Raw genomic sequence first — 27,793 nt, forward strand, 5'->3', positions numbered from 1 at the left:
AAAAATATAGGGCTGTTAGCCCTAGGCACGAAATTTCTTTGCACCTTTACAATGTATTTCGCATTAAATCCTCCCGATAAGTCGATGTTTGACAAAGTATAATCAAAGATCTCTTCGAGATATCGACTAATTTGCATGAAGAATGAGTCGAAGGTTTCATCATGTGCATTGTTCTTCGAACTTATCATTACACGAGCACTTTCCAGGCATAACTAATCGATGACATCAATGACATCAATGAAATCAAGGAGTAATCAATAGGTAATCGATAGGTAATCAGTTGATTAGTCATTGATTATTGCCGATGATCAATGAGTAATCGATGACTAATCGATAGGCCACAAAATTTTTGGTTATCGATTAGTCATCGATTACATCGATAAGTCATTGAATTCATTCATAACTCATCGATATCATCTCATTCCGGTGCGTAATGTCATTTCTTTTGCAGCTGTTTCCCTAAGCCGAAGCAGTTTTACTTTGCTGACAAACATCCACCAAACGGAAGGTTAATTGATGTCCTTTTGTGAAGGCGCAATTTTGTCAACAGGAACGCCAATTATAAAGAAAAATACGTCTAACACAGATAAAAAATCACAAACGAAAAAAATGGTGCAAGAAATGTGCAGAATGATAGTCGATGAGTAATCGATAGGTCATTGATGAGTATAGTAATCAATAACATCTATAGATAATCAATTACATCAATAAGTAATCGATGTCATCGATGAGTAATCGATAGGCTACAAATTGTTTGGGCTTCGATTACTCATCGATTACCCATTGATCATCGCCAATAATCAATGACTAATCAACTGATAACCCATCGATTAGTCATTGATTACCAATTGATGTCACTGATCATCGATTACTTATGCCTGGCGCTTTGCGACTCAGTTGTTTACACTGTGGATTGGTTAAAAATAGTAAACTTGTCGATTGCCTTTTAAATCTAAATAGTTGTTTCCTTTCGAGTAAGAATGATTTCTACTCGGTTTAATGCAGGGTTCCCGATAAAGGTTTTGCACGAAAAACGTGCAATTGTCCCCGTAGCCTGCAAACAGGCTCTCCGGAAACCTCACTCGTGAGCCTGTTCACAGGTTATTGTCCCCGCGGCCCAGACCTTCTGGAATGTGTGTGTGGGTCTGGTAACTAGTTATACCAGGAGCCTAGATTTCGCGCGGCCAAAAACTTGGCCTCCCAGTTACCGGTTGGACGCTCTAACCAACTGAGCTACGAGAGACTTGTATAACTGGCCCGGCTCTTCACGAGTATCTCGTAGCTGGGAAGCCATGGGTTCGATTCCCGTCGGGGACTCAGAATTTTTCTTTGCCCCCTGCTCGTGACATTGTTGAAAAATTCATGGACATTTTTTTGTCACCGAGCCATAAAATTTACCATCTTTATTATTTACTACACACTTGATGATTTCGACATTTCTGATCCCAGCAGAATGCAGGACGCGTGTCACATATCAACCTAGTAAATTTACCAGCTTTATTATTTACTACACACCAGGAATGTATTAGGTCATGTGCTCCTGGTTTAATGTATTCAAAGCTGATCATTTTGTCCAGAATTGATTCATCTGAGGACCGTTTTTTCCACCGCTTAACATGAGTTGAGCAATTCAAAAACTCTATGTTATTACACGAATCTATGTTTTTCGGTGTTTTGTAATTTTTTTGTGGTTTGTTGGGGATGTTTGGGAGGAGATGGTTTTACCTTATTATAGGAATATAACGAAGCATTTTAACAACGCGAACAAAATGTACGCGTAATAAAATTAACGCGAATTGTCGAAAATTTATGTTAACATGCATTTAATTAACGCGAATTCTCGTGTCGTGTGTGCTTGCATGCAGTTAATTAACGCGAATTTGATACGTAGTAATTTTTATAGCAACCTGCGCTATTTAAAAGACAAAACAACAACGTCCAACAACAGAACTCAATGTTTAATTCTGATAAACTATACACAACAAAGATATTTAAACAGACCATATGGTGAATAATATTCAGTGAAAGGGTCCAGGGATGGAATACATCCCATCCTTGTGCTTTTCACTGCCTCTGTTATTCCTGTAGCTTTGACGGAGAAGTAGATGTCGTAAAAACATAACTTTTACGGAAATAAAGGTGTCTTAAAATAACAATGCTGGAAAATAGTGTGATTTTAATTAACAATGACGTAAATTAAGGTACATGAAATTAACGCGAATTTTTGAAATTCGCGTTAATAACATGTATCGTTAATTTCCTTTAATAAGGCACTCAAAGGATTACGAGTAAAATTTAGAGAAATAAGAAATATTGGAGATTAAATGTAATTTTAAAATTAGAATTAAATGTTAAAAATTGGTGAATGGACACCAACAGACCCTCTGACAACCTGGGGTGCTCTTATATTCGGGGCAACTGTCTGGTGGTGTTCCAAAAATATATTTTCTTTCTTCTATCCTTTCTTTAAACCTCTTAAAATTTCACTCATTTGACTGACACCTCTGCTCTGTTGTTGTTTACTCAATTGTGTACAGCAATACTTGATTTCGCTTTCTCGTGGCATACAAAGCAGTTATTGGGTATAACTACTACTGCAAAGCGTAGCAAAAGAGCGCGCGCGCGTGTTTTGGTCGCGGCCCGCCTTAACTGCCTGCATGGCAGAAATTTGACTGCACTTCCTGCCCTTCTGTACTTCTTGCTTACTGATTTGTGTACAACAGAACTTGATTTCGCTTCCTTGTGTCATTAAAGCAGTCTTCTCCAAAGCAGTTACTTGGGTACGTATTACTGCATCTTAGCAAAAAAAACGCGCGCGTGTGTGGCGGTAGCCCGTGTGGATGCTGCCTCGTCCCCAGGCGCCGATTGGCCGGACGTTGTGGCGGAAAGGCGGGAAAACAGGGAGCGCGGGGGTTGATGGTTAGGGAGCGAGCCGCGGAGCGCGTCCGGCCGTTTTCCCGTCCGCATCAGGCCGAGAGCGCCAAGCGAACCGTGCACGTCAGTCCCACAACGCCAAGCGAACCGTGCACGACCAAGGACGAGGACGCCTGGGGACGAGGCAGGCGTGGATGAATAACCCGCATTATCCTCGCGCGTAACCCCTACAACTCGTGATCTAAACTTGCGTATATTTATAGCTTGCCTGGCTTGCTGCTTGTTGACTAGGCTATTTTCACGGAGGCTTAGAGTAGAATTATTTCTAAAATTCTTCAGAAATTCATTAGTTTGACTTACCATACGAGATTCGAAACGAATCCCCCCTTCTTACTTTCCCAAAGATCCTAAAGTATCAAAGTCTGCAATTTCGATTTTTCGTCACGCAATGACACGCATTCTTTTTTTTTTTGCCACCATGAAAACATTTTGAATTTGTCACGCGATGTCACCATGAAATTTTGAATCATTTATTTCTCTCAGGGCCTGTTTATATGGAGGAGAGTTGTCCCTGGTAGGAGGGTTACCCTCCATACCGAGCCACCCCGGGTGAGAGAGCTTTTCATACGTTTCTTTATAAATAGCTGCGAACCGTTTATATGAGAAATTGCAAAGTTGACTCGGGGGCAGGGTGACCCTGGGTGGAGGGTCACTCGCTTTTTTGTAATTAATGAACTTGAATGTAATGGAAAGAAAACAAACAATCCAACTGAAATTGCGGAGACCTTTAATACTTTTTTCTCCGAAATCGGCTCTGAATTGTCTAAAGAAATAGAAGATGTAGATGTGAGCTATAAAGAGTTTCTCGATCAAACCAATGAAGAATTTTCTTTTGGAATTATAACTCCATCTCAAGTTCTATTGCATTTAACTAAACTCTGTAGATCTAAAGCAACAGGACTTGATTCTATTTCGGCCAGGCTTCTTAGAGAATGTCCTGACCTAATTGCCAAATCACTCAGTAAAATATTTAACCAGTCTATAGCAACCGGAATTTTTCCGGATGAATGGAAAAATGCCCGAATCACTCCACTCTTTCAAAATGCTGGGAAAAGAACTGATCCATCTAATTATCGACCAATTTCGATTATTCCTGTTGTGGCAAAGGTTTTTGAACGTATAGTTTATGATCAATTGTATAATTATCTTATCGTCAATAACCTTCTATCTAGCCACCAATCTGGTTTCCGTTCACTTCATTCCAAAGTCACAGCATTGCTTGAAGCGACTGATAGCTGGTCACTGAATATCGATCGTGGACTTGTCAATGCTGTTGTCTTTCTTGACCTCAAAAAGGCATTTGACACGGTGGACCACAATATTTTATTATCAAAACTACAGTTCTATGGTATTAAAGGACCCGCGCATAAATGGTTTTCTTCTTATTTAAATGAGGCCTTCCAAGGGGGGGGTAGCCGTGTCGCAATGTCGCATGTTTTTTAGAACCCATGTCGCCTAGCTAACAGCGGTAAATGTCGCTGTCGTTTTTTACCCCATTGTTTTGCTGTCGCTTCGTGTCGCTGTCGCATTTCAGTGCTGTAATGATGTCGCTTGTCGCTTTTAAAATGTTCAATGTCGCCAGTTTTCAGGGTCATGTCGCTTGTCGCTTTTACCCCTTGGAAGGCCTCTTAAATAGTCGCACACAAACCTGTCTAGTAAATTGTAATAAATCATCCGAGAGGTTTCTTCAGTGTGGTGCTCCACAGGGAACTATTTTAGGCCCTCTTTTATTCTTATTGTATATCAACGATCTACCCAACTGTCATGTCACTCGCAACCGAGAATGTATGCTGACGATACCAGCATTACTTTTGCGAGCAATAGTGTCGAAGAAATAAATGAATGTATAAATTCTGATCTAGAAGAAATTCGATTATGGCTTGCAGCCAATAAACTTACACTGAACTTGACAAAAACGGAATTTTTATTAATTGGATCTAGACAAAGGCTATCTAATCTACCTGAGAATCCCTCAATCAAAATAAATCAAATCCCTGTTGAACAAGTATCCACTACGAAATCTCTCGGCGTATGTATTGATCAAAATCTAAATTGGGAATTTCACATAAAGGAAATTTCAAAAAAGATTGCTTCAGACGTAAGCGCCATCAAACGCATAAGGGATTTTGTTCCACGTGAGATACTTCTCACCGTTTACAATTCATTAATTCAGCCTCATTTCGATTATTGTAGTGTAGTGAGCTGTTCAAAGGGACCCTCTCAGAAACTACAAAAGCTACAGAACCGTGCTGCGCGTATAATAACCTTCTCTAACTATGATAGAAATACTGATGAACTCTTACATAGTTTAAATTGGCACAAACTTGATCATCAAAGGGCCGTGAGTAAATCGATTATGATGTAAAATGCTATGAACAACCTGACTCCGAATTATTTGAGTTCTCGGTTTTTCCCGCGTAATGAAGCCTTGACATACAATCTCAGGAATACTGAAGGAAAGCTATCCCCCGCGGGGGGGGGGGGGGGTACTCCATATAACGGCCTATACGGGGAGGCTCCGCCCGAAAGGGGTACCTTTTTCAGGCTTCAGGTATATAAAAGGGTAGCGATTTCACAAGTTTAGGTATATGAAAGGGTATGAAAATCCGTCATTTAGGTTTTTTAAAAGGCCTGTAATTAAAATATTTCGAACAGACGGACTTTATGGCTGTATTATTTTAATTTATTAAGCGCTACATAAAAATGACAAGAAAACGTCCAGTTCTAAGGCTATGTCACGTCTTTTAGGTATATGAAAGGGGTACCTTTTTTCAGTAAAAGGTATACGAAAAGTGTACAATTTCTGTGAAAATGGTATATAAAAGGGTAAGGGGTAAGAGCTTGGGGCGGAGCCTCCCCGTATAAAACTTTTTTTGAGTGCCCCCCCCCGGGAGCTATCCATACCACAGCCGCGCACTAATTATTGTAAACGAAGCTTCAGCTACAGCGGGGCTGTGTTATGGAATGGCTTACCGAATGAAATAAAACTATCCATCACACTTCGCGAATTTAAGAACAAATTGAAAAATCACAAGTTCGGCTCATTTTGCATTTAAATTATAAATACACGGCGTCCTTGTAAAGCAGGTTTTTGTTTGTTTGTTCTTACTAGTAGTTAGCCTCTCTTAGTTAGTGTAGTTAGTGTTTTTATTCCTTGTTCTTTTTTATTATGTATACCTGAATGGAATTTACCGTGTTTTAAATAAAGTATTACCTACCTACCTACCTACCTACCTACCTACCTACCTACCTACCTACCTACCTACCTACCTACCTACCTACCTACCTACCTACCTACCTACCTACCCAGTCTTAAAACTGTTCTAGGGAGAAATGCAAGCATGCCCCGGGAAGCATGCATGGGACGCGTCCTCGTGTACGCTCGATTGGTGCACCGATTTGCTATTGGTGATCGATCGCTATGTTCAGAATACATTGGGAAAAAAACAACTTTGTAATCTGCAAGACATAAGCCCTTTTAATATGCATGCAACCGTCATCAGGAACAATTCAGTGACCGATCTAAGAGAGGGGAGGGGTACCTAGGGGGCTCGGTCCCCCGTTCTTAAAAAGAACAATTTAAGGCGCGAACTGTCCCCATTAAAGTTCAGTCCCTCACCCTCCTCCCATCTTCACTCCGCCTTCCCCACTTTTCGTGAACATCTGGATGCCCCGCTACATCAGGGAGCTGAGCTCTTTTTTGGTGATTTGCTCTTGACGTACATTAATCAAACAAGTTTTTCGCAAATAGTACTATGAGAAATACATGACTCAATTTGGCGACAACAAATGAATTGAGACGAAGATGTGTTTTGGTATTTATTCAGCTCCCTGGCGATAAGCCAGATAACAACTGAGCGATAAAATCACAATCTGTATTAAACACCTTATACTCATTTTACAGCACAGTGTGAAAACATTCAGAACAATAGATAGCAGGAAATTGCCGATTAACAGATTCTGATCAGCTGATAAAACGTAGACAACAATGAACACGTAAATGACCTTATGATAGATCAGGTGATGTATCCACGGCTATAAATTGCAGTTTACCAAGGCAGATCTTTTCACCAGCTCTTTTGCGAGCAGATCGTGCACCATGAAAGCGCTCGTAGTTTTGCTGTTGCTTGCGTTTGCCTTGGCCGATGGACTCCCACAAGGTATTTTATTAAGTGATAGATAGATAAATGTTATAGTTACAGTTGTTTCAATTCATTTACTCGACCTCCCTCAAGTCAAATACGTAATGTGAAGCATTTTCAATTTTTAACTGCTTTTGAGGATTGCATGCAATGAAGCTATGTTGTGGAATTTACTGAGAATAAAACACGCACGAAAAGTAAAATGCTCACTAGGCCTTCGACTGTGCCGGGCAATGCCTTAGATTATAAGCAGGGTCAAACACAACAAGAATCGTCTTGAGTTAAAGGCCGTTAAAGGCCGGGTTAAAGGAAAATAAAGCAGGTTCAAATTCGATGCGAAAGCGCTCCCGCGTTAACAAGAATCGTCAAGAGCGTGGAGAGTTTGAGGTCAACCAAGAGCAAGGGTTTAGGTGTGGGCTTTAATCGATTTCTGTTCTAAGAAAATTTCGGTTCAATTCTATTGTTTGGCCCCATTTCTGTCCACTTTTACGGTTTTTGATTACATAGTTTAAATTGGCACAAACTTGATCATCAAAGGGCCGTGAGTAAATCGATTATGATGTATAATGCTATGAACAACCTGACTCCGAATTATTTGAGTTCTCGGTTTTTCCCGCGTAATGAAGCCTTGACATACAATCTCAGGAATACTGAAGGAAAGCTATCCATACCACAGCCGCGCACTAATTATTGTAAACGAAGCTTCAGCTACAGCGGGGCTGTGTTATGGAATGGCTTACCGGATGAAATAAAACTATCCATCACACTTAGCGAATTTAAGAACAAATTGAAAAATCACAAGTTCGGCTCATTTTGCATTTAAATTATAAATACACGGCGTCCTTGTAAAGCAGGTTTTTGTTTGTTTGTTCTTACTAGTAGTTAGCCTCTCTTAGTTAGTGTAGTTAGTGTTTATATTCCTTGTTCTTTTTTATTATGTATACCTGAATGGAATTTACCGTGTTTTAAATAAAGTATTACCTACCTACCTACCTACCTACCTACCTACCTACCTACCTACCTACCTACCTACCTACCTACCTACCTACCTACCTACCTACCCAGTCTTAAAACTGTTCTAGGGAGAAATGCAAGCATGCCCCGGGAAGCATGCATGGGACGCGTCCTCGTGTACGCTCGATTGGTGCACCGATTTACTATTGGTGATCGATCGCTATGTTCAGAATACATTGGGAAAAAAACAACTTTGTAATCTGCAAGACATAAGCCCTTTTAATATGCATGCAACCGTCATCAGGAACAATTTAGTGACCGATCTAAGAGAGGGGAGGGGTACCTAGGGGGCTCGGTCCCCCGTTCTTAAAAAGAACAATTTAATTAAGGCGCGAACTGTCCCGATTAAAGTTCAGTCCCTCACCCTCCCGCCCCCATCTTCACTCCGCCTTCCCCACTTTTCGTGAACATCTGGATGCCCCGCTGCATCAGGGAGCTGAGCTCTTTTTTGGTGATTTGTTCTTGACCTACATTAATCAAACAAGTTTTTCGCAACTAGTATTATGAGAAATACATGGCTCAATTTGGGGACAGCAAATGAATTGAGACGAAGATGTGTTTTGGTATTCATTCAGCTCCCTGGCGATAAGCCAATTAACAACTTAGCGATAAAACCACAATCTGTATTAAACACCTTAGCACAGCGTGAAAACATTCAGAACAATAGAAGGAAATTGCCATTTAACAGATCCTGATCAGCTGACAAAAGTAGACAACAATGAACAGATAAATGACCTTATGATAGATCAGGTGATGTATCCACGGCTATAAATTGCAGTTTACCAAGGCAGATCTTTTCACCAGCTCTTTTGCGAGCAGATCGTGCACCATGAAAGCGCTCGTAGTTTTGCTGTTGCTTGCGTTCGCCTTGGCCGATGGACTCCCACAAGGTATTTTATTATGTGATAGCAGGAGCCCATGTGATAGATAGATCAATGTGATAGTTACAGTTGTTTCAATTCATTTACTCGAGCTCCCTCAAGTCAAATACGTAATGTGAAGCATTTTCAATTTTTAACTGCGTTTGAGGATGTGCATACAATGAAGCAAGGTTGTGGAATTTACTGAGAAGAAAAAACGCACGAAAAGTAAAATGCTCACTAGGCCTTCGACTGTGCTGGGCAATACCTTAGATTATAAGCGGGCTAAAAGAAAACGAGAAACGTCTTGAGTTAAATGAAGCTAGAGAGTTGCACGAGAAATAAGAATCTTCAAGAAATCAAAGTCTCTTCGAGATACCGACTTTTTTCGCATGAAGTATGAGTCGAAGGTTTATCCTGTGCATTGTTCTTCGAACTTATCATTACGGTTGCTTTGTAGTTTAGTTTAACAATTTCCTATCTTCGCGGAGGAAATGCAGCCGTATAATTTTGTCAAAAATGGCTCGTCCGCGCCGGGTATTTATACACATATTCCTTAACATTACACAAATAAACAGTGCAAATTTCACCGAGATCTGACAATTCTATACTTTAAAATTGCAAGGACCTTTCGAGGCAGTCGATTACGGCAGCGAAATTAGCAAATGAAACAGCAAAATATGCGTTCGACGCTTTGTTTTTGTGACGCCATATTTGAATTGTTATAGGTAGACCGCTGTTCAATGTGTTCAAGGCCGTATCGTTACGATTGCTCCACGAAAGAGCACGAAAAAAATACGGATATTTCCGACTACTGTCGGAGAAAACATTGCGTAAACAAATCGATACACTCAAGCTGCGTTTTTTCTGACTCGTCCCCAGTCGTCTTCATACAGCACGCGGCAATCTCTCCCTCCGCTGTATATTTGCCGCGTGCTGTATGAAGACGACTGGGGACGAGTCAGGCGTTTTTTCGCTCCCCGCCCCCACCCTCTTGCTTCTTCTGTTTTGTGCTGGCGTCCAGGTCTCTCGCCGTTCTCACCGAGCGCTCATCGATCGAAAAACACGAAAAATAGAGGGCTGTGGACAGTCTATGCGAGGGTCGGATATCAAGACAGCTTCTTCGTGGGCTTAAGAAGGATTAAACAAAAGCCATATATACAGTGAATGCTATCGAATTATATTTGAAGATGAAATACGAAGGAATTTTGCTGTCTTTGACTGGAATTCCACTCGAACTGCGTAGATACGATCGCATGTTGTAAAGCCGATTTATGCAACATTGCTGTCAACGCGAGGTCACGTCCCTAACGACCTAGGCTGATGACGAAATAGAATGGGCGCTTGTAGCGACCAAATTTGGCCTAAAAAAGAAGCCTTAAAAGAAGCCCCCATCTCTTGCATTTGTTTTAACTTCAATAATATCTTTGAAAAGAGCAAGTTTTTTGGTATGGTTTATTTTTGACGTTTGTAATTTTTAAACGATGTAAGTGCTAGTGGCTATTTATTCGTGTTTTAGTTACGCAATCCATTGTTTGTGCGACGCTTTTTATAGATCGCCTTTCAGACACACGTGCGTTGAGATAAGAAAGCTGACATGTCACTTTTAACATTGTTATATAACGTTTGTAAATGTGACAAGTCACGTTTTTTCCACGAGATCGCGTGATCACCCACAGCGGAAAGTAATCCCTTGAGAAATTAAAATATTCCCTTGAGAAATTAAAAAAGTCCCTTGAGAGTAGACAAGAATGTTCCAAATTTTGCCCCACATAACTGCTATTCTCCTATTTTCGCTTGTAAACAAGCAAAAAAAGTCGCAAAAATGAAGCAGGCTCAAATTTGATGCGAAAGCGCTCCCGCGTCAACAAGAATCGTCAAGAGCGTGGTGAGTTTGAGGTCAAACAAGAGCAAGGGTTTGGGCGTGGGCTTAATCGATTTCTGTTAAGACAAAATGTCGGTCTATTGTTTGGCCCAATTTCTGTCCACTTTTACGGCTTTTGCTGAAATACACTCACAACTGAATATCCAAGCAAGTGACTTTAAACGCTTCCTTAAAGGATCAAAACATCCGTTCTTCAAACTGGTGGACTTGCTGGAATAATAGTAGTACTTTAAACCTGTAGTATTTTGTTTTAACATAATATAAACATGTTACTTTTATTTTCCAACAGCAGGAAGGAAAGAAAAGCGTCGACAGAGGCCCACTAAACCTGAAGAGCGACCTGATAAATGGCAGTTTGAAGATTGGACAGTGAAAACTCGTCCCCGGGACAGGAAACCATGGAAAATGCCCAGGCAAGGAATAAACCCACATAGAGGCCAAGATGGACCCAAAGAAGATACCCCACAAGTTCGTTGGTGCGTCACAAACCCGTGCGAGATGAAAAAGTGCAAGAGAATGATCACGGAATTCAACTACATGGTGAGCCCTCGATTGCGTTGGAGCTGCGTCATGGCGTCTTGTAAGAAATCGTGCATGGACGAAATTCGACTGGGACACGCAGACATCATGACGGCCGAAGGTGAGGATATCTACACGGCAGGGAAGATACACGACTTGATTCCCATCATGTATGAAAAAGAAGATCACCAAGATATTCCAGACTACGACACGAAGTTTGCCATGTATGAAGAGCCAGATGGTAGCTTCAAGCACTTTTCTATTGTACTGGTGAAGAAAACCAACCGCGATGTCAACAGCTTTCAGGACATGGACCAGCGCAAATCGTGTCACCCCGGCGTGGACGACACTTTCAAGGCCCCCATTTGCTCACTCATCCAGAAGCGCGTCATCCCGCGCGCAGGGAACGTGTACGAGTGCGCGGGCGAGTTCTTCAAAGAAAGCTGCGTGCCTGGCGTTCAGAATTACAAGTATAACAGGAACATGACCAACCCAGAATCTCTGTGCAAGTTATGTCAAGGTACGTGAGTTGAACAAGGTTTATTGTTAAAGTTTTTTGTTTGTTTGTTTGTTTGTTAATTTTTATTTTCTGGCAAGAGCATTGCAAGGAAAAAAGACAATTTGAGCTTGTGTTCGAATGTCAAAAATCTTTCAAATTTCAAATTTGGATGTACGTGATAGCTATTGTTGTTTATCTGTTTGGGTACAATGTCTAGGGCTTACTATATTTCTTGGCAATCTTTCCCACAAAAAGCGAAAACGATATGTTCAATCTATCAGCATTAAGTCATAAGAGCCCATTTGCCTTTGTAATCCTTGAATGGATTTACTTACCCGCACGTTTATAGTCTTTAATTTCAATAGGTTATCTCTTTAGCTAGCTCTCTTTTTTCTAAAACACTTAACAATGTTTTTTTAATGTCTCGACCAATTAAAAACGAGCAGGAGTTTCTTTCAAGTGTTTTAGATTTTTCCACCAATTAAAAACGACGTGACTCTGAACTAAGTACAGGGGGCAGGAGTCTCTCATGTATTTTGAAAGAGCGGTTAAGATTAATTTCATTCTTTATGTCTCAATCGATTGAAAACGACTAACTAACTGGGAAAAAACGGTGTTTTAAATTTTTCGACCAATTAAAAACGACGTGACTCTGGACTTAGTACACAAAGCAGGAGTATCTCTGGCACTTTAATTTCACAGTAAAAACGGCGTTTTAAATGTTTTGACCAGTTGAAAAACGACTTGACCCTGATCAGAAGTTTTTCGGGCACTTCAATTAATTTTTTTAGTAAGAAAATCAATAAAAAAAACGGCGTGAGTCTGAACTAAGTACACACAGCAGAAGTTTTTCGTGCATTTTAAGACAGCTTTTCACAATCAATGTTATTTAATTCTTTGACGGATTATCAAAAACGACGTGTCTTATTTTAGTACACAAGAGTCATGTTCTCATGTTTTAGTTTTCTTGTCGTTTTGTTCAAGTGACGTCATCAACCTGGACCCAGATGTAAATGAATTGCTTGTTTGGCTGGAAATTTTCTTTCCTCTATTGCCAACTTCGTTATTTAAAAACAGAAATTACTTTGCAGATTGTCGTGTGTTGTGTCGACAATACGTCAACCGCCTACTTGAACATTACACCTTGCTATCTTAGAACAACAGAATTCACTTAAGGCAAATTCTCATACAATCGATCATAAGATCTTAGAACAACAGAATTTACTTAAGGCAAATTCTCATACAATCGATCATGAGCTCTTCTAAAAATGGTTACACAAGTATGATCCATAAGTGTAGCCAAAAATAACAAACTTCCGAGAACCTGAATGTGCTTGTTCTGTCAGGTGATGCTACAAGGTTCTTTAAATAGTTTCGGGTCTCTCTTACGAGCCAGATTATAAGCTACGATGACAAACGTATGAATAACAACGAAAAAAGCTTTTACCTGACCAAAACCAATCACGTAATTCCAAATGTATACTTGAAAACAAAAGATGCTTTTTTCGTCATGGAAATCTCAGTACAAACGTAGTATTTTGCTAAGCACTGCGACATTTCTAATTTCAATTTTTGAGGCACGTACTTTATTTGGTGGCAAATTGATATGCTGTTGTCTCAGTGGATTGTCAGTAATTGTGTCCGTAAGAAAAGTTTCCTTCGTCAAATAATCTCGCGCATGGAGCCTCGAGTTCCAGGTCATAAACGTTGCTTTCCCGCGTGGGAATATCGCGCTCCCTCGCGCGCGTGAAGCTGATGCGTGTCATCCAAACGTGGGCGTGGATCAAATAAATTTTGACAACTGACCTTTAAACCGTGCTATCCAAGATATATCTGAAATAAAATTGTAATGCAAGCTTGATTTTTTATATTCCTACTCTTTTTAAATTCAAAGGGCCAGAAGATGATGATTTCTGCGAGACCCTTTCAGACAAGGAACCCTACTATGGCTTTACAGGGACTCTTGAGTGCCTTCGCGATGGGGCGGGAGATGTGGCATTCGTCCATACTCATGACGTCATGACGAACTACGATTCCCTCTATAATGAGTTTGATATTGTATGTAAAGACAAGAGGCTTTCTCTAGACTGGGCAAATGTTAAGAAGACAGACTGTCATCTGACCGAGGAACACCCTCAGGTAGGTAACACGCTAGTGTAATCGCTCGGCCTTTTTTCTGGTATGTCACGCAACGGTTCTGCAGTCACCACAGCTCCAATTGATTACCCGATACCTGTGACAACTTGACTTAGCGTGCGTTATTCGGGATGTCACGCAACACTTTTTAATTCTATATCAAGCGTTAGCACTCAATAATTCTGATAGTAACGTTATACTCTGTTAGTTAGGGGTCATGAATGGCCCCTCAAAATGTCGCAGTGCTCGCAATGCTCGCAAAATTCTAGTGGGTGCTCGATTGCTCGTACTCGCACATTTTACAACTGCTCGCATGCTCGGTTTTCAGTAGTGAAACGTTTTGAAAAGTGCTCGTTGCTCGCAAGGCTAACTTTTGTCATTGCTCGTGCTCGCAAAGAAAAACCCTTTGCTCGCATGCTCGCAAATGCTCGCAAAGACCATTTGATACCACTTTAGTTACTGCGGGATACTGGAAACATTCCCCCCCCCCCCCCTCCTCCACCGCCACTCCATGTGCTCCGCAGGGGATTCCCATATTTCCCGCCTCATTTTGTTACTCAAGCCTGGATCAGGAGTCCCTGCCTGGATGGCCTGTAAAATGAAGTAAATCCCTGAATATTTGATACAAATGACTGAATACGAGTCTGTTCTGTTTCTAAGATCTTAGAAGGGTAGAATGGACTTTGTGCACCTCTTAGAACGCCAAGTTCTTTTAAGTTAGCTAATCCATTGCATGTCTTTTCCGCCAGGTCTTGTTGGTATCTTCTGACAAGCCAAAGGACTGGGTCAAAGTTTGCACCAATGCTCTCACGGACGCCTCGACGCGCTTCTCGACACCAGGCTCAGTGAACGCGTTCAGCCTGTTTGACTCGTCTGCCTACTGCGCTAAAGGTGACGAAGGCGATAGCCAAGACGAACAAGATGACGAAGACGGTGAGAGTTACAGGTGGGAAATGACCTGGATGAAGAACAAGGATCTTATTTTCAGGGATGGTAGCAGTTCCTTGGTGCCCATCCCAGAGGTTAGAGCTTTTACGTTTTCTTTCTTTCACAAAAGAGGGTCCTGAAGACGGGATATAAATCCCATTTTCCAAGCCCAAGTTTTGCCCAAATACTGTTTCCTGGCCGATTGGTTTCCCAAATGTTTAAACTCCCAGTCCCAGTTCTATTGTTTTCTCTGTGTGATTCCCTTTCTCAGTGACCAAATCCATGTCCTAGTGACCAAAATCCCATTTTCTCATTGAAAATTTATGCAACTCTCAGTTTCCATTTTAACGCTTCTGGTCCCTCATAAAAGGGTTGTTTTACACATCAGATACCCAGGGGGGGGGGGGGGAGTTATCTGGGCGAGAGAAACGTAACACAATTGAAAGTGGTGCTAATGGAAGACTGGAATTAAGGGTTAACAAAAAGAAGTTCTTCTTGTCTTTCCTAGCTAGATATTGATAGTTTGGCCGTGGATTCAAATCAGTTTAAAAGTAAAACATGCAGCATCAGTAAAGTTCGCTCAATTTTTGCTAAATCTTTTTTCATTCCCGGCCTACCATTTGAAAAGTCGTTGAAATGCACAAAAAAAAACTCTCAAAAAAAATCAGAAAAGATGGGAGTGAAAAATTTACTACAAAGTCTTGAATTTCTAATTAGATTTTGTTCTTTATATATGTAGAACGAAACAACATACAAGCAATTCCTTGGTGAGGAAGCAGCTGTCTGGAAGACTTGTGCAGAGCTTGAACCCAAACCTCGAGCCTTCATCTGCGTCGTCGGAGACGAAGAAATGAAGAAATGCAAGGATATGATCAGCAGCTTCCAGGCAATCACTGGTAAGCCAGTCAGTTTACAATAAGATGTTTATTTAAAGGGAACCTCTATTCTTACAACAAGTTCAAGTTGTCGTTGATTTTTTTTGAAATAATGCCCAAATTCCAAATTTTACAGGACAAGGTAGAAATAACATTAATAGCAACAAAAAGTGGAAAAAGTTATGGCTTATAAATTTCCCGCGCGCCGCCATTTTGGATTCTATGACATGTAATGGTTGCCTAGTTGTTTCATTCAATAGACCTTCTGCCTTCTAATAACAATAGCGGCAACCATTACACGTCATAAAATCCAAACTGCCGGCGCGCGAGAAATTTAAAAGCGATAATCTTTCCCACTTTTTGTTGTTATTTAATGTTATTTCTCCCTTGTCTTGTAAAATGTGGGATTTAGGCATTATTTCAAACTATTCAACGTCAACTTGTTGTAAGAGTTGAGGTTCCCTTTAAATTCACCCTGTCTGAAGATTAAAAAGAAAGCGTCGTCAGCATTTTTGTGATCATGAAGTTTTCGATCTCAACAAGAGTAAAGTTTATATATGCTAGATGATCATTAAATACACAAAATTCGTGATTCCGTTTTCCGTATTGATTTTGCACATTCAAATCACGAACAACTACATATAACGCGGTCACGTTTCCATTAATCGCGCTTCACGCAAAAGCGCTTCATCGCACACAACGTTTTACTTTTTTTCATGAATAACGCGCTCGTAATTACCCAAATCACGCATCACGTAAAGCCCCTTGGCTTTCAATGCGCACTAGTCTGACTGTAGCTTATCAGGCTGTGAATAGTCGAGACTTGAAAGGTTTGTGCGGTTTGAATGACTTTTTAAGACGTCCACACGTGAGAAAAAATCTCTTTCAAAAAAGCGGCTGACATACGTCAAATTTAGAAGTTGTATTTCTGATAGACGTACATTTTAATAAAACGATCTCTTATTTTCACAGATGTCAAAAAGATTTCTTGGGGCTGTATTGAGGCCATGTCCAAAAACGATTGCGTGGAAATGGTTGCCAAAAACGTAGCTGATATTGTCGATCTTAATGCGATGGATATGTTCATGGCAGGATTGGATTATAATCTGGCTCCCTTTATGGCGGAAAACTACAAAGGGTAAGCATGAGGATATTAACCCAATATCTACATACAAATTCTCCTGAATGATCTTCGTACATAAACTTATAACACTGTTGCGAGAATTTATTAAAAGTTCAAAAGCAGTTTTCCTTTTGTGACCATTTTATTACTTCTCATAACCTCTTCTCTTCACAGAAAAAGTGAGGGTGTTAAAGAACACCGAGGGTAGTATAAATTTACACCATGTCCGTGTTACCACAACACCAACATGGTGTAATATACCAATACACCAATTCAGTGTTAACAAACACCAAACTGGTGTATCGAAACACTGTGCAACACCTTGTTGGTGTTTTACACTGCAACCGGGTACAAACCTTGCACGGGTTTAACACCGCAGTATGTATTTAACGCTGGATCGTAGCCACACGAAATAGTTGTGAAATACGAAATGCAATTACTTCTGTGCCGGTATGCAAGAAAGACACTATGAGATATTTGATGTGCTGCAGACCGAACTAAAAAGACCACCCAAATAATAAAGGAAATGCCGAACCAGCTGACAAGATGATTGGTATCAGCCGGGGAGAAGAGAGAAAAGATGAGAGATGTCACGTACAACACAAAAGTATACACACTTTCTATACTAGTAAGGAGATGAACAGTTTCACTTGCTGAACCTAAACCAGGGGGAGGGCCGAATTGAGAAAAAAGTTAAACATGCGCCTGGGAACAATTGTCACAAACCACATGGAGGAACAACCTCACAAGTGAAGAAGAAGACTCGAAATCACTGAGATGAGTGACTACGGAAAAAATCGTTGACCCTGTGATCTTGGGCCTGCCTGTCAACGATGGGAGGAGAAAGTTCGCGTACAGGACAGTGCATCGCAAAGGAAGGCCACTGTTGGAGAGAGAAAATGAACTCAAGACGACACAAGAAAACACAGACGTCCACTGTGATCGAGGGGACAGAAAGCTTGCGTGATGGACTTCGTGAGATTGACAGGATGACAGTAAAAGATGAAAGTGAGAACACGCCGAGAAGTCGATCACTAAAGAAAAATGCAAAATGCACTAATAGAATTGCTAAATAAATAAGACAAGTGTGACATATCTACGATGCCTCGTGTTGAAAAGGTGGTGTACTTGGTGACAGGCCTCGGATCATCCGGTACCTACATCGAACGTAGAAAGAAAAAGGGGAGACGTGACCACCCCCGCAACAGGGACGGAGAAAATGAATCTTTTCACCGTCCTCGTAGGAATTCGGATCTCCGTGATCAGAGGTAGCATAATGAGATAGTGAGATGAGTGAGAGAAAAGAGGAACGGTGGCGAGAGATCGAGCGGAAATTGCCCTCGAATGAGCCCGGAGAAAGAGCGAGCACGTAGCGGGGCGGGGCAGCCGGAGCGCGGGAGGCTTTCGAGTGCGTACACGATGGCGTGCCAGTAGGGGGGCGGCGCGTCGAGCGGGCGGATAAAGACGGCGCAAGGAGATCCGTGTCCTCGATGTAGGGAAAGATCCGTACTCGGGTAGGCACGCACACCTCAGGACGGGGAGGCGAGAGGGATGAGCGCGACAGCTCATGTACCGAAAATTATGCTGACATGTATTGAGAATACCCCAAGCCAGGGGGGAAAGCTGACACTGCACAATGACCCCCCCCCCCCCACCCCTGGAATGGACAGAGATACTGTGTGATTGATGGGATCCTCTGTAGAGTCCCTCTCCGAAGGTGGTGGTTGATCTCCAGGGCCCAAGACATGGACCTGAGCCCCCTCTCTCTCTCTCTCCTCGGCACATGGCCGGGAGGGAGAGGAGAGGTGACGGAAGACAACAATGTGGCGGGTAGTGTGATGACTGATCTCAGTAGATATGCGCTAGACAGGCAGTGTGAGTTCTCTGCTCAAGGTGATGCGGACCCCTGACCCTCTCCCCTGCCGTCCCGTAGGAGAGAAAGTTGATGCCCAGGAAGGCACGATGTGGAGGGCTGAGATTGCACAAGTTGTGCCACCTACCTTCAGTTGGTTCTAGCTTGTAGTGATCGGTAAGTGAGTCATACCATCTGGGGAGTAAGTGTATGACCACTACCAGTACCCAACAACAATGCCTAATGTCCTATGAGGTCAGAACATGGCCATCGAACGAATGTGACCCTATCTCCAGCGTAGAGTCAGTTTTTTTTCTCAGCTAGAACTTAAAAGTGTATAATTTTAAAGAACCGGCAGGGGTGAGTAGTGTCTCGCTTTCCAAGATGATGTAAGTGAGTACCATCAAGGTTTATCCCCATCATACATGTCACGATGTTCTTTGTTTTCTTCGATTGCCGTGAGGTGGAGGAGGGGGGTGCCTGTTGAGGAGATGCCTCCCAGAGTTTTCAGTGGGGAGAGGATCAGATGGGGGACGTGCATTGGGTACCAGGTGGTCAGAGTCGTGTAGACGTACATGTCAGTGGGGAGAGGTCGGATGGGGTACCAGTGCGTTCTGTGCAGTACAGGTGGAGAGTGACGGGACAGGGGGATTAGACACGCGATGAAACCTTTGTTTTAATAGTCCGCTAGTGTGTTTAAAGTCAGTGGTGATTAGAGGCTGTTCACTGTCGTACCAGTTCCTTTCCCTGGTCTAGAAGAGTGTTAACATAGCACCTGTATGGTGTTGTTATAACACAACTAAAAGTGTTGATTACAGAATAGTGTAAAATACTCATTGGTGTAAATTGACTATTGGTGTGCACACAGCTGCAAGGTGTTTACACATATCAGTGTCGCTGATACACTTATTTAGTGCACAAGAAACACTAAAGGGTGTTAGTAAGGCATTGTGGTGTTTCAACACCTCATGGGTTTATAACGGATGTGTTAAACGAATCGTAATCGTAATTATTTGTAATTTACACATGTTGGTGTAAATGTACACTGTTGCAGTGTTATAAAACACTAAATTGGTGTTCACACAGCTGCAAGAATTACACCTTTTTGGTGTTACCATAACACTCTCGATTTTTCTGTGTTGATTTAGTATTGATATCGTGAGGAGAAATTTGATAATGGTCACTGTTGAGTCTTAAAGAGTTAATTAGGCAAAATTCATCACCTAAGCTCCGGTGATAACTGTGACGTAAACAGCAAACGATGAAGACTGCAACAAAGAGAAAGAATGACGGAGAGAAGTCTTGTATTCATTCAGCTTTGACAAGCAGTCAAGAGAAAAGATCCTGCCAATATGGCTGATGCGACGTTTCCCGCGCTTTTCAAAAATTGTCTGTTTTTGTTTCGAGTTTTTATTGGCCTTAACACTTAGATGATTTCCACCAAACATTCGAGCAATACAGGCAAAAATAAAGTTACCAAAGAGATCTCATAGCATGGAAACAGTTTGAGTATAGCTTAACAAACCCACCAAAACTTTAGCTCTCAAGTTGACCCCGCGAGAGAAAAATGGATTTGAGATTATCTACATTCTCGGTTAAACGGACGTTTCACGCCAGTTTAAAACAAAATGGCGCGCGTTTTAAACATTTTTACGAGGCTTGACATTAATTTTCTCGAGAATGCTTTAGAGTTTATTCACGGAGTCACTAAGACAAATGAATTTCAGTGAGATGTTTCAAATAGTATGTGAAATGTTGTTGTACTATGAGTAGGTTTTTGGTAATTATTTTTTGCACTCATTTCACGAACCTTCAGCGGAATCCGTCTTAATATACTTTTGAATACGCTTTTGTTCTCTATTATAACAGGAAGGACCCAATGACGGAAAGTATCACCATTGGCGTCATGCGTAAGAGCAGCGGTGATCTACCAGAGGACATGCGTGACTGGAATATGTGCAACGCAGGCGTTCATAAACTCAGCGGATTCCTTCATCCGATGGGATGGCTCCTGGCTAACGGCACAATACCACGATCTAGTTCTCCTCTGAAATCGATCGGGTAAGTGGATATTTTTAATAATCTTGTTGATAAATAAGCAACAAATAACAATTAAAACATTTACCACAAGCTGGGCGTCTTGGTGACACAGCCATAGTTATTTCTTCACGAGCCGATGACTGTTTTGCTACGAATCAAGAATTTGTGATGATAATCTAATTTCTCCTTACATTATCAGTGCAGTGTTAACCAGATAGCTTGTGAGAATACTGATGTTAATCGTCAGCTAGGGATTTGTACTGGTAGTATTGCCATGTAAATTCTCAAAGCTACCATTTGAGAAAAATGCGTTGAACTGTAAGAAGAATTACCGTCTAAATCAGGACTAAAAGTGTTGCAGTCGTTAGTTGGATGGTCACGCAACGCGTCTCGTGGGAAGAATCGAAGCGTTCCGTGACAACTAGAATGGTGACTGCGATGGAGACTGGGTTAATGGTGCTACTTAGATCAAGCAGTTTATTCTATATTCTGCTGAAGTGCCTTATCTAGTATCTGTGACCTGGCGCCCTAGGCTAACAGAACTAGTTTTTTAAAAAGAATGAACTATTTATAAGTTCACTCTCGTTTTTTCAGACATCACTTTGGCGAAAGCTGCGTTCCCGGAATGTACACGTTGGACCTGACTAAACACCATCTGTTGTCACGCACACTGGACTGGTATTCGATGCTCAAGGATAAGGTTGTCAGATGGGAAGAATGGTACCAAACTCCAGAGTGGCGCAAGTGGCAAGACAAGCAGGACAGTATCAGCGACGAGTACCAACCAATGCACGACATGCAAAACTTCGAATCACCAGAGTTTCGAATGCTGATCAAAAGGATGACCACAGAAAACCCACGTGCGCACGCCCATCACACTCAAGAGATGCATGACGTCATTGAGAAGGTAAATATACCATGATTTTTCCCTTTTATGTGGCAAGCCGTATGGTTATTATACCCTAACCAAACACCGCCTAGTTAGTCACAGTCTAGTACCACTGAAATTTCTGTAACATGGACGCCCACCCGTAATTAAATAAAAGAAAGTAAAGAGCGGATCCAGCATCACCGCCTAAGAACCATGAACAGAAAAAGAAAATTATTTTATGAGCAACATTATGACAAAAGAAAAATAAAGAAGAATTGAAATTCCATAATCGTAGTCGACCGTTCTGTACGTAACATACGGCAATACTGGCAGAAGGCAGTCAAACTATTGCAATGTATAGTTAAATTTAATATATTGTGAGACAAATATGATACAACTACAATTATAAAACTCAATTTACCTTATTTAGACATCAAAGCATAGTTATCAAAAAAGGACTGCAATTGCGCGGGTACTTTAATTTATATGCTGCATATATTGACGCACCAGTACATACTAGATATGCAACGATTTCATACGTATCAAGTGTTTTAGAAAAAACTGGGGATGCAGTGGCGGATCCAGACCTTCAGATTAGTGCGCGGCCCGATCATCCAGACCATGGAAAAAAGGAGGGGCCTGCTCCCAAAAATAATTTTTTTCGGCCTAACGGGCCTCTATTTGGTCTAAAAATAATGTGCGCGGCCCTCCCCTAGATCCGCCACTGGGATGTTATCTTTACAAACAACTGAGACGTTTTATTTGCTTTTCAGACTAAAAAAGACTTCAGCTGGGACAACTATGATGGCTTGGAAGATTTCTACGACTTGACAATGCCCAAGTGGAAGTTAATAAGTTGGGTGTGGCAGAAACCAGAAGACTGGACTGAACAGGAATGGAACTTGTTCGATATGTGGGCCGAACAGCAATGGGATCAAAAGGAAGACTGGAAATCATACACCGACAAGTGGACAGTTAAAGACTGGGAAACGTTTAAGAACTGGATGGACACCGAATACAAGGAGTATACCACAGACCACACGCCCATGCATAAAGACACCTTTATCAGGTAAGAAACGCCTCTTCGACATCTTATTTCTCGAAAGAGATTTCAATGAGTTTAAAATAAAACTACTAGATTTGATTAACACAGAAAATGTCGTGATACAGAACTAAATTCTCACTGACTCACGAGGACACAATAAGGAGATTTTTGATCTTAACCCTATCCAGATCGGGGGGGGGGGGGGAGGGTTGGCAGAAAGTGCCCGCGCTGACTTTGAATGCTTATAAACTTTTTTAAATTTAACCAAACGCTGCCAAACTTAATTTGCGAGTTTATCTAAGATTTATCTGGAAATAATTTGGTAGGATCGGTTGTTGTGTCGGGAACTTGACGTTAACATGGTAACGGCATTTTGACAGGCATGTTTTCCCAAATTTGTAATTTTTGTGTTCCTTTTAATGAAAATTAACTTTAATGCAATTATTTTCACCTTTTTAGTTTTTTTACTGAACCGTTTTATTGATTTCGGATTCTTTTTAGTAATTTTAGGCGGTTTTCCGAAGTTTTGGAAAAATTTTGAATCCTCTCCCCCCTCCCAGTCTGAAAAGATCCAAAAAAGCCCAAATAGGGTTAAATAACAGGGTCCTGTATTATTCTATGTGACATCGGAGCAAACATGCCACTCTTGCCTGTTTCAACCAATCAATACGGGTTTCAAAATTTTTGCTAATGCTTCCAGCTCCAATGGGTCCAATGCTCAAATTCTTAATTCTACCCCGAAATAATGGTTTAACCACTCTTAGCTTGAAAGAGCTTCACAATAGTTATATATTTGTATCTTTAGACTTTCCTTACTCTGTTCTCGTCATCACTGGCTTATGGATCAATGGAAGAACCTTCAATGGGACAATGTGGACATGAATCATTGCCGAGATAGGATGTGCGAAGCGTGTGCTGGCCAAGGGGACGAGAAATGCTCCATGGATCCCATAAGCGAAGAGTACTACGACTACGAAGGAGCCCTGAAGTGTCTCAAGGGGGAAGATGGCGATGTTGCTTTCATTGACGCTTACACTCTTGATGACGCTATTACAAACAATGGCTACACAAGAGACGACTTCATTCTCATGTGTCCAGACGGAAAAACTGTAGACTACACAGGAACTGACTCGTTCAAAGAATGCAACTTTGGACGCGTGCCATCCCATGCGCTTGTCACGTGCAACATGCATGATGGTATCTGGCGATGGAAGGTGACAAAGGCGTTACTCGAGGCTCAGAAAGTTCTGACCCCACAGGAGATGTATCAAGATGGCATATTCAATAAGGACGTAGAGAGCTTGACACCTATACCGTTTGTCAATCAGACATACCAGGTGTGGCTTGGCCCTAAGTTCCTTCGTGCCATGGAGGGTCTCATGCAACCGCCAGGTAACTCCCTTTCCTGTCCTTCCCTCCAGCTGCTCCAACCCACCCATTTTGTTTTCTTGTCCCAGAAAAAAGGAAGAAGATATAAGCCAAAAATATAAATGTAAGATCGCCCAACGAACCAATTACATTTGAAAGAAAAACGGTAACCTGTAGTAAAATAAGGCGATACGTTTGACTGTTTAACTCTCTGTGTAGTTACACAGTACACAGTATAGAAGGACGTTATTTGGATTAGAAGGAGGGGGATCAGTTTGTCACAAACGCTATTTAAAAACTTACTTCAAGATTACAGATTGTGTTCTCATTTAAAAAGACAAAATATGGGTTAAATGGTTAATCGCGACCTCGACTGCTGTGGGAGCCAAGTGAACCTTTTATTGCTTCATATTATTGCCAGTGCCTCATGGATTAGCCGCCTTTTTTAACTGTCACATCCTTAGCCGTTATGATAGTCAGCAGTATTAAAATATGCGGCAGTACCTCTACGTAGAAAAGATCATAAAACATACACTGACCAGAGTTCCTTAATAGCCTTAGTTTTACGTACAAACTATGTTTATTGCAGTTGAAGAAAGAGAAGTTGACCCTGAATGTGAAGGTGAAGAGTGCGACGAAGACCCAGAAGACCGTCCTGCGTGTGATGAATGTCCGGACAAGGACACCATGTGCATGGAGAATTGCTGGAGCGAAGAACCATCCGAAAATAAGCCTACAAAAGAAAAGAAGTCCCAGTCCCAAGGGCGCCACCACCGACAGATAGGTGAAAGAAATAATCAGAGGGGAAGAGTGCCCCACAGAAAACCGACGAAAATGATGAGGAAGATGAAGAAGAATATGCTTTGGAAGCCAAAAGGACGAAAAATGTATCAAATGATGGGAAAGAAGCATATGAACATGGGACCAATGAAACGCCAGGGACCAATGATACACGGAATGGAGTCAAAGATGCCGGGTAGGATGCATCCTGGCAATGGCAAGGGACCAATGATGCATCCTGGCAATGGCAAGGGACCCATGATGCATCCTGGCAATGGCAAGGGACCAATGATGCATCCTGGCAATGGCAAGGGACCCATGATGCATCCTGGCAATGGCAAGGGACCAATGATGCATCCTGGAAATGGCAAGGGACCCATGATGCATCCTGGCAATGGCAAGGGACCAATGATGCATCCTGGCAATTCCAAGGGTCCAATGATGCATCCTGGCAATTCCAAGGGACCAAGAATGCATCCTGGCAATGGCAAGGGACCAATGATGCACAGCATGGAGCAAAAGATGCCTGGAAGGATGTATCCTGGTAATTCCAAGGGACCGATGATGCATCCTGGCAATTCCAAGGGACCAAGGATGCATCCTGGCAATTCCAAGGGACCAATGATGCACAGCATGGAGCAAAAGATGCCTGGAAGGATGTATCCTGGTAATTCCAAGGGACCAATGATGCATCCTGGCAATTCCAAGGGACCAAGGATGCATCCTAGCAATTCCAAGGGACCAATGATGCACAGCATGGAGCAAAAGATGCCTGGAAGGATGTATCCAAGCAATTCCAAGGGACCAATGAGGCATCCTGGCAATTCCAAGGGACCAATGATGCATCCTGGCAATTCCAAGGGACCAATGACGCACGGCATGGAGCAAAAGATGCCAGGTATGAAATACGGCATGGACCATATGACGAGCAAACGAATGAGCCAACCAATGAGAGGCCATACAATGGTGAACCGTCACATGGAGAATGGACCTGTCTTACACAGCCACCGATCTCTTCGCGGTGAGTTCTACACCAAGGTGATCTTCGTGCGTGACGGTACTTGTAATGCAATCATCCAAGAGATTAGCTGCTTCGGAGAGCGGAGGAATTTCAGAATGAGAGCTGGACGGGTTGGCAAAACTCTCATCTCGGTTCCAATGTGCCCTAAACCCAACATCATGGAAAATACCACAGCTCAGTTCACATGCAACAATGGCGCTAGCTTCCTGAAGCCCGTTCTTCTCCCTTTGACGTGCTCTTACGTTCCTTGTAATCCTGGTTTCTGGCTCCCTGATTGGTCCAAAGATCAGTACTGGGACGGAGACAATTCATATCCTGGCGATTACTGGGGAACCGAATGCAACCGAGATGACTGGTTTTTGGCAAATCGGAACCAAAACCGTGTGGAAAAGACCAAAACCTGGCGAAAGGGAGGATTGTAGGCCTGGACAAGACTGGCGCAGATGTAGGAAACGGATTTGACAACTATAACACAGTCTCTCCGTCACTATAGTCAAAACGTATGTTTATCCACATATATCGGAACACTGGACTGGACTTTAGGATGTAGATGTAATGGCGTTCTATGATATAGCTTTCAGTTAAGGGGTAACAAAAAATATTTTTCATAGGTTTTGTCATATTATAGGCAAAAATGTGGTCCCATTTTGCATTATTTTGGTTTAAGGTAATAAAGAAGTTTGCTTTGTTAGGATGAAGGAATTTTTCATAAAAAGTTTATCAAAAGCTTAGTTCATTTTCAAGATTCTATTTCATCTTTTTTGTTTTTCAATAAAGTAGCTTTTTATAACAATCATGGCTTATGTTCTTTACAATGATTGATGTGTGAACGAGGGCGGAACGACTGGTAATCGTCTTTTTTAATTTGTCGGTCCAACAAAGCAGATCAGCCTTTCGGATTCAATATTTTTGAGAGTTGTATTTCTGGACAAGCCGTTAGGGCGGTGATTAATTAATCACCAGCATTACCGCGACAATGCACGGCGCAGTAACTGTTACTGAACATCTAAAATTAGGACGTTCGCGCAAAAATCTTCCAACATTGAGTCTTTCTAAAACTTTCAGCATTGTGAGATAAAGAATTACTCACGTCACAAATTTGGGGGGGGGGGGGGGAGTCACGTCAGAAATTGATTTATCCTTAAACTTTCACCATTGTGAGATTAAGAATTACTCACGTCATAAATTGGGGGGATCACTGAGTTCGTTGTGGAGATAAGATGCCCAAAAAACACCCCCAATCTGTAAAATCGGGCTTCGTTGCTGAATATGGCTGCAATTTCTTTTATTACAAAAATATTGCAAAAAAATTCCATGAAATACATTTTTTTCTGCCTAATATTGTTTATGTGGATCTATCATTTAAATTGATTAAACTAGTGACGTTCTTTGAATTAAATCTTATCATTTGCACCCGCCTAACAGCCAAAACATGCGGGATTCATGAAGATTCAATGCCACGTGGACAGAAAAATTGAACATTTTAAACTTTCCACATTGCTTTTGGCCCATTTTTTCACAATCCGCTGAGAATTGAAAGAGGAAGAATCGTCTTCCCACTGTGCCACCTTGTTGGGTTTTCTGCCCATTCTGGTAACAAGAATAGCCCAACGTCATACAAAATATATAGTTTTTAAGCGATGGCGTGACATCGCTTTATGCCATTGAACGAACGGTTCGGTTTGTCTGTTTGGCCCAATCGAACAGAAAATCAAGTTTAACTTAACAAGAAATCGCCACGTAAACACAAAAGCAAAATACTTCCGTGCAGTTAGAATGGAGCACTACAATGTATAAACGAGAGAGACTAATTATAGATGATGGGGTCTATTAGATTTAGTTGACAGAAATTTTTAATTCTTATAATACAAAAGGGACACTGTGAGCAAGAGACCGTTTGAC

At 41.6% G+C, this 27,793-nt stretch overlaps 2 protein-coding genes and 1 long non-coding RNA gene across 4 annotated transcripts in view; 1 reads left to right on the forward strand and 2 right to left on the reverse strand.

The window, feature by feature from the left end:
* Positions 1-27,793, reverse strand: part of LOC144643339 (melanocortin receptor 5-like) — a 213,471-nt gene that overhangs the window by 156,307 nt on the left and 29,371 nt on the right. The gene's annotated exons all lie outside the window — the stretch shown is intronic.
* The window catches only part of LOC144644170 (uncharacterized), a 128,750-nt gene that overhangs the window by 70,389 nt on the left and 30,568 nt on the right, over positions 1-27,793 (reverse strand). The gene's annotated exons all lie outside the window — the stretch shown is intronic.
* LOC144642132 (major yolk protein-like) lies at positions 7,024-26,684 on the forward strand. 2 transcript variants are annotated; one of them, XM_078501131.1, is made up of 11 exons: positions 7,024-7,094; positions 11,125-11,874; positions 13,748-13,992; positions 14,739-15,011; positions 15,656-15,812; positions 16,764-16,929; positions 20,636-20,827; positions 21,401-21,713; positions 22,451-22,746; positions 23,528-24,114; positions 24,680-26,684. In XM_078501131.1, the coding sequence occupies exons 1-11, from the start codon at positions 7,034-7,036 to the stop codon at positions 26,311-26,313; spliced, it is 4,674 nt and encodes a 1,557-aa protein (XP_078357257.1). In that variant the 5' UTR covers positions 7,024-7,033; the 3' UTR covers positions 26,314-26,684. The 2 variants fall into 2 exon arrangements, with proteins under 2 accessions (XP_078357257.1, XP_078357251.1); XM_078501125.1 differs by lacking the exon at positions 7,024-7,094 and adding an exon at positions 8,850-8,980.

The sequence above is a fragment of the Oculina patagonica genome, chromosome 1, assembly GCF_052425735.1.
Source record: "Oculina patagonica isolate OP01 chromosome 1, crgOcupat, whole genome shotgun sequence".
Classification (NCBI taxonomy): Eukaryota; Metazoa; Cnidaria; class Anthozoa; order Scleractinia; family Oculinidae; genus Oculina; species Oculina patagonica.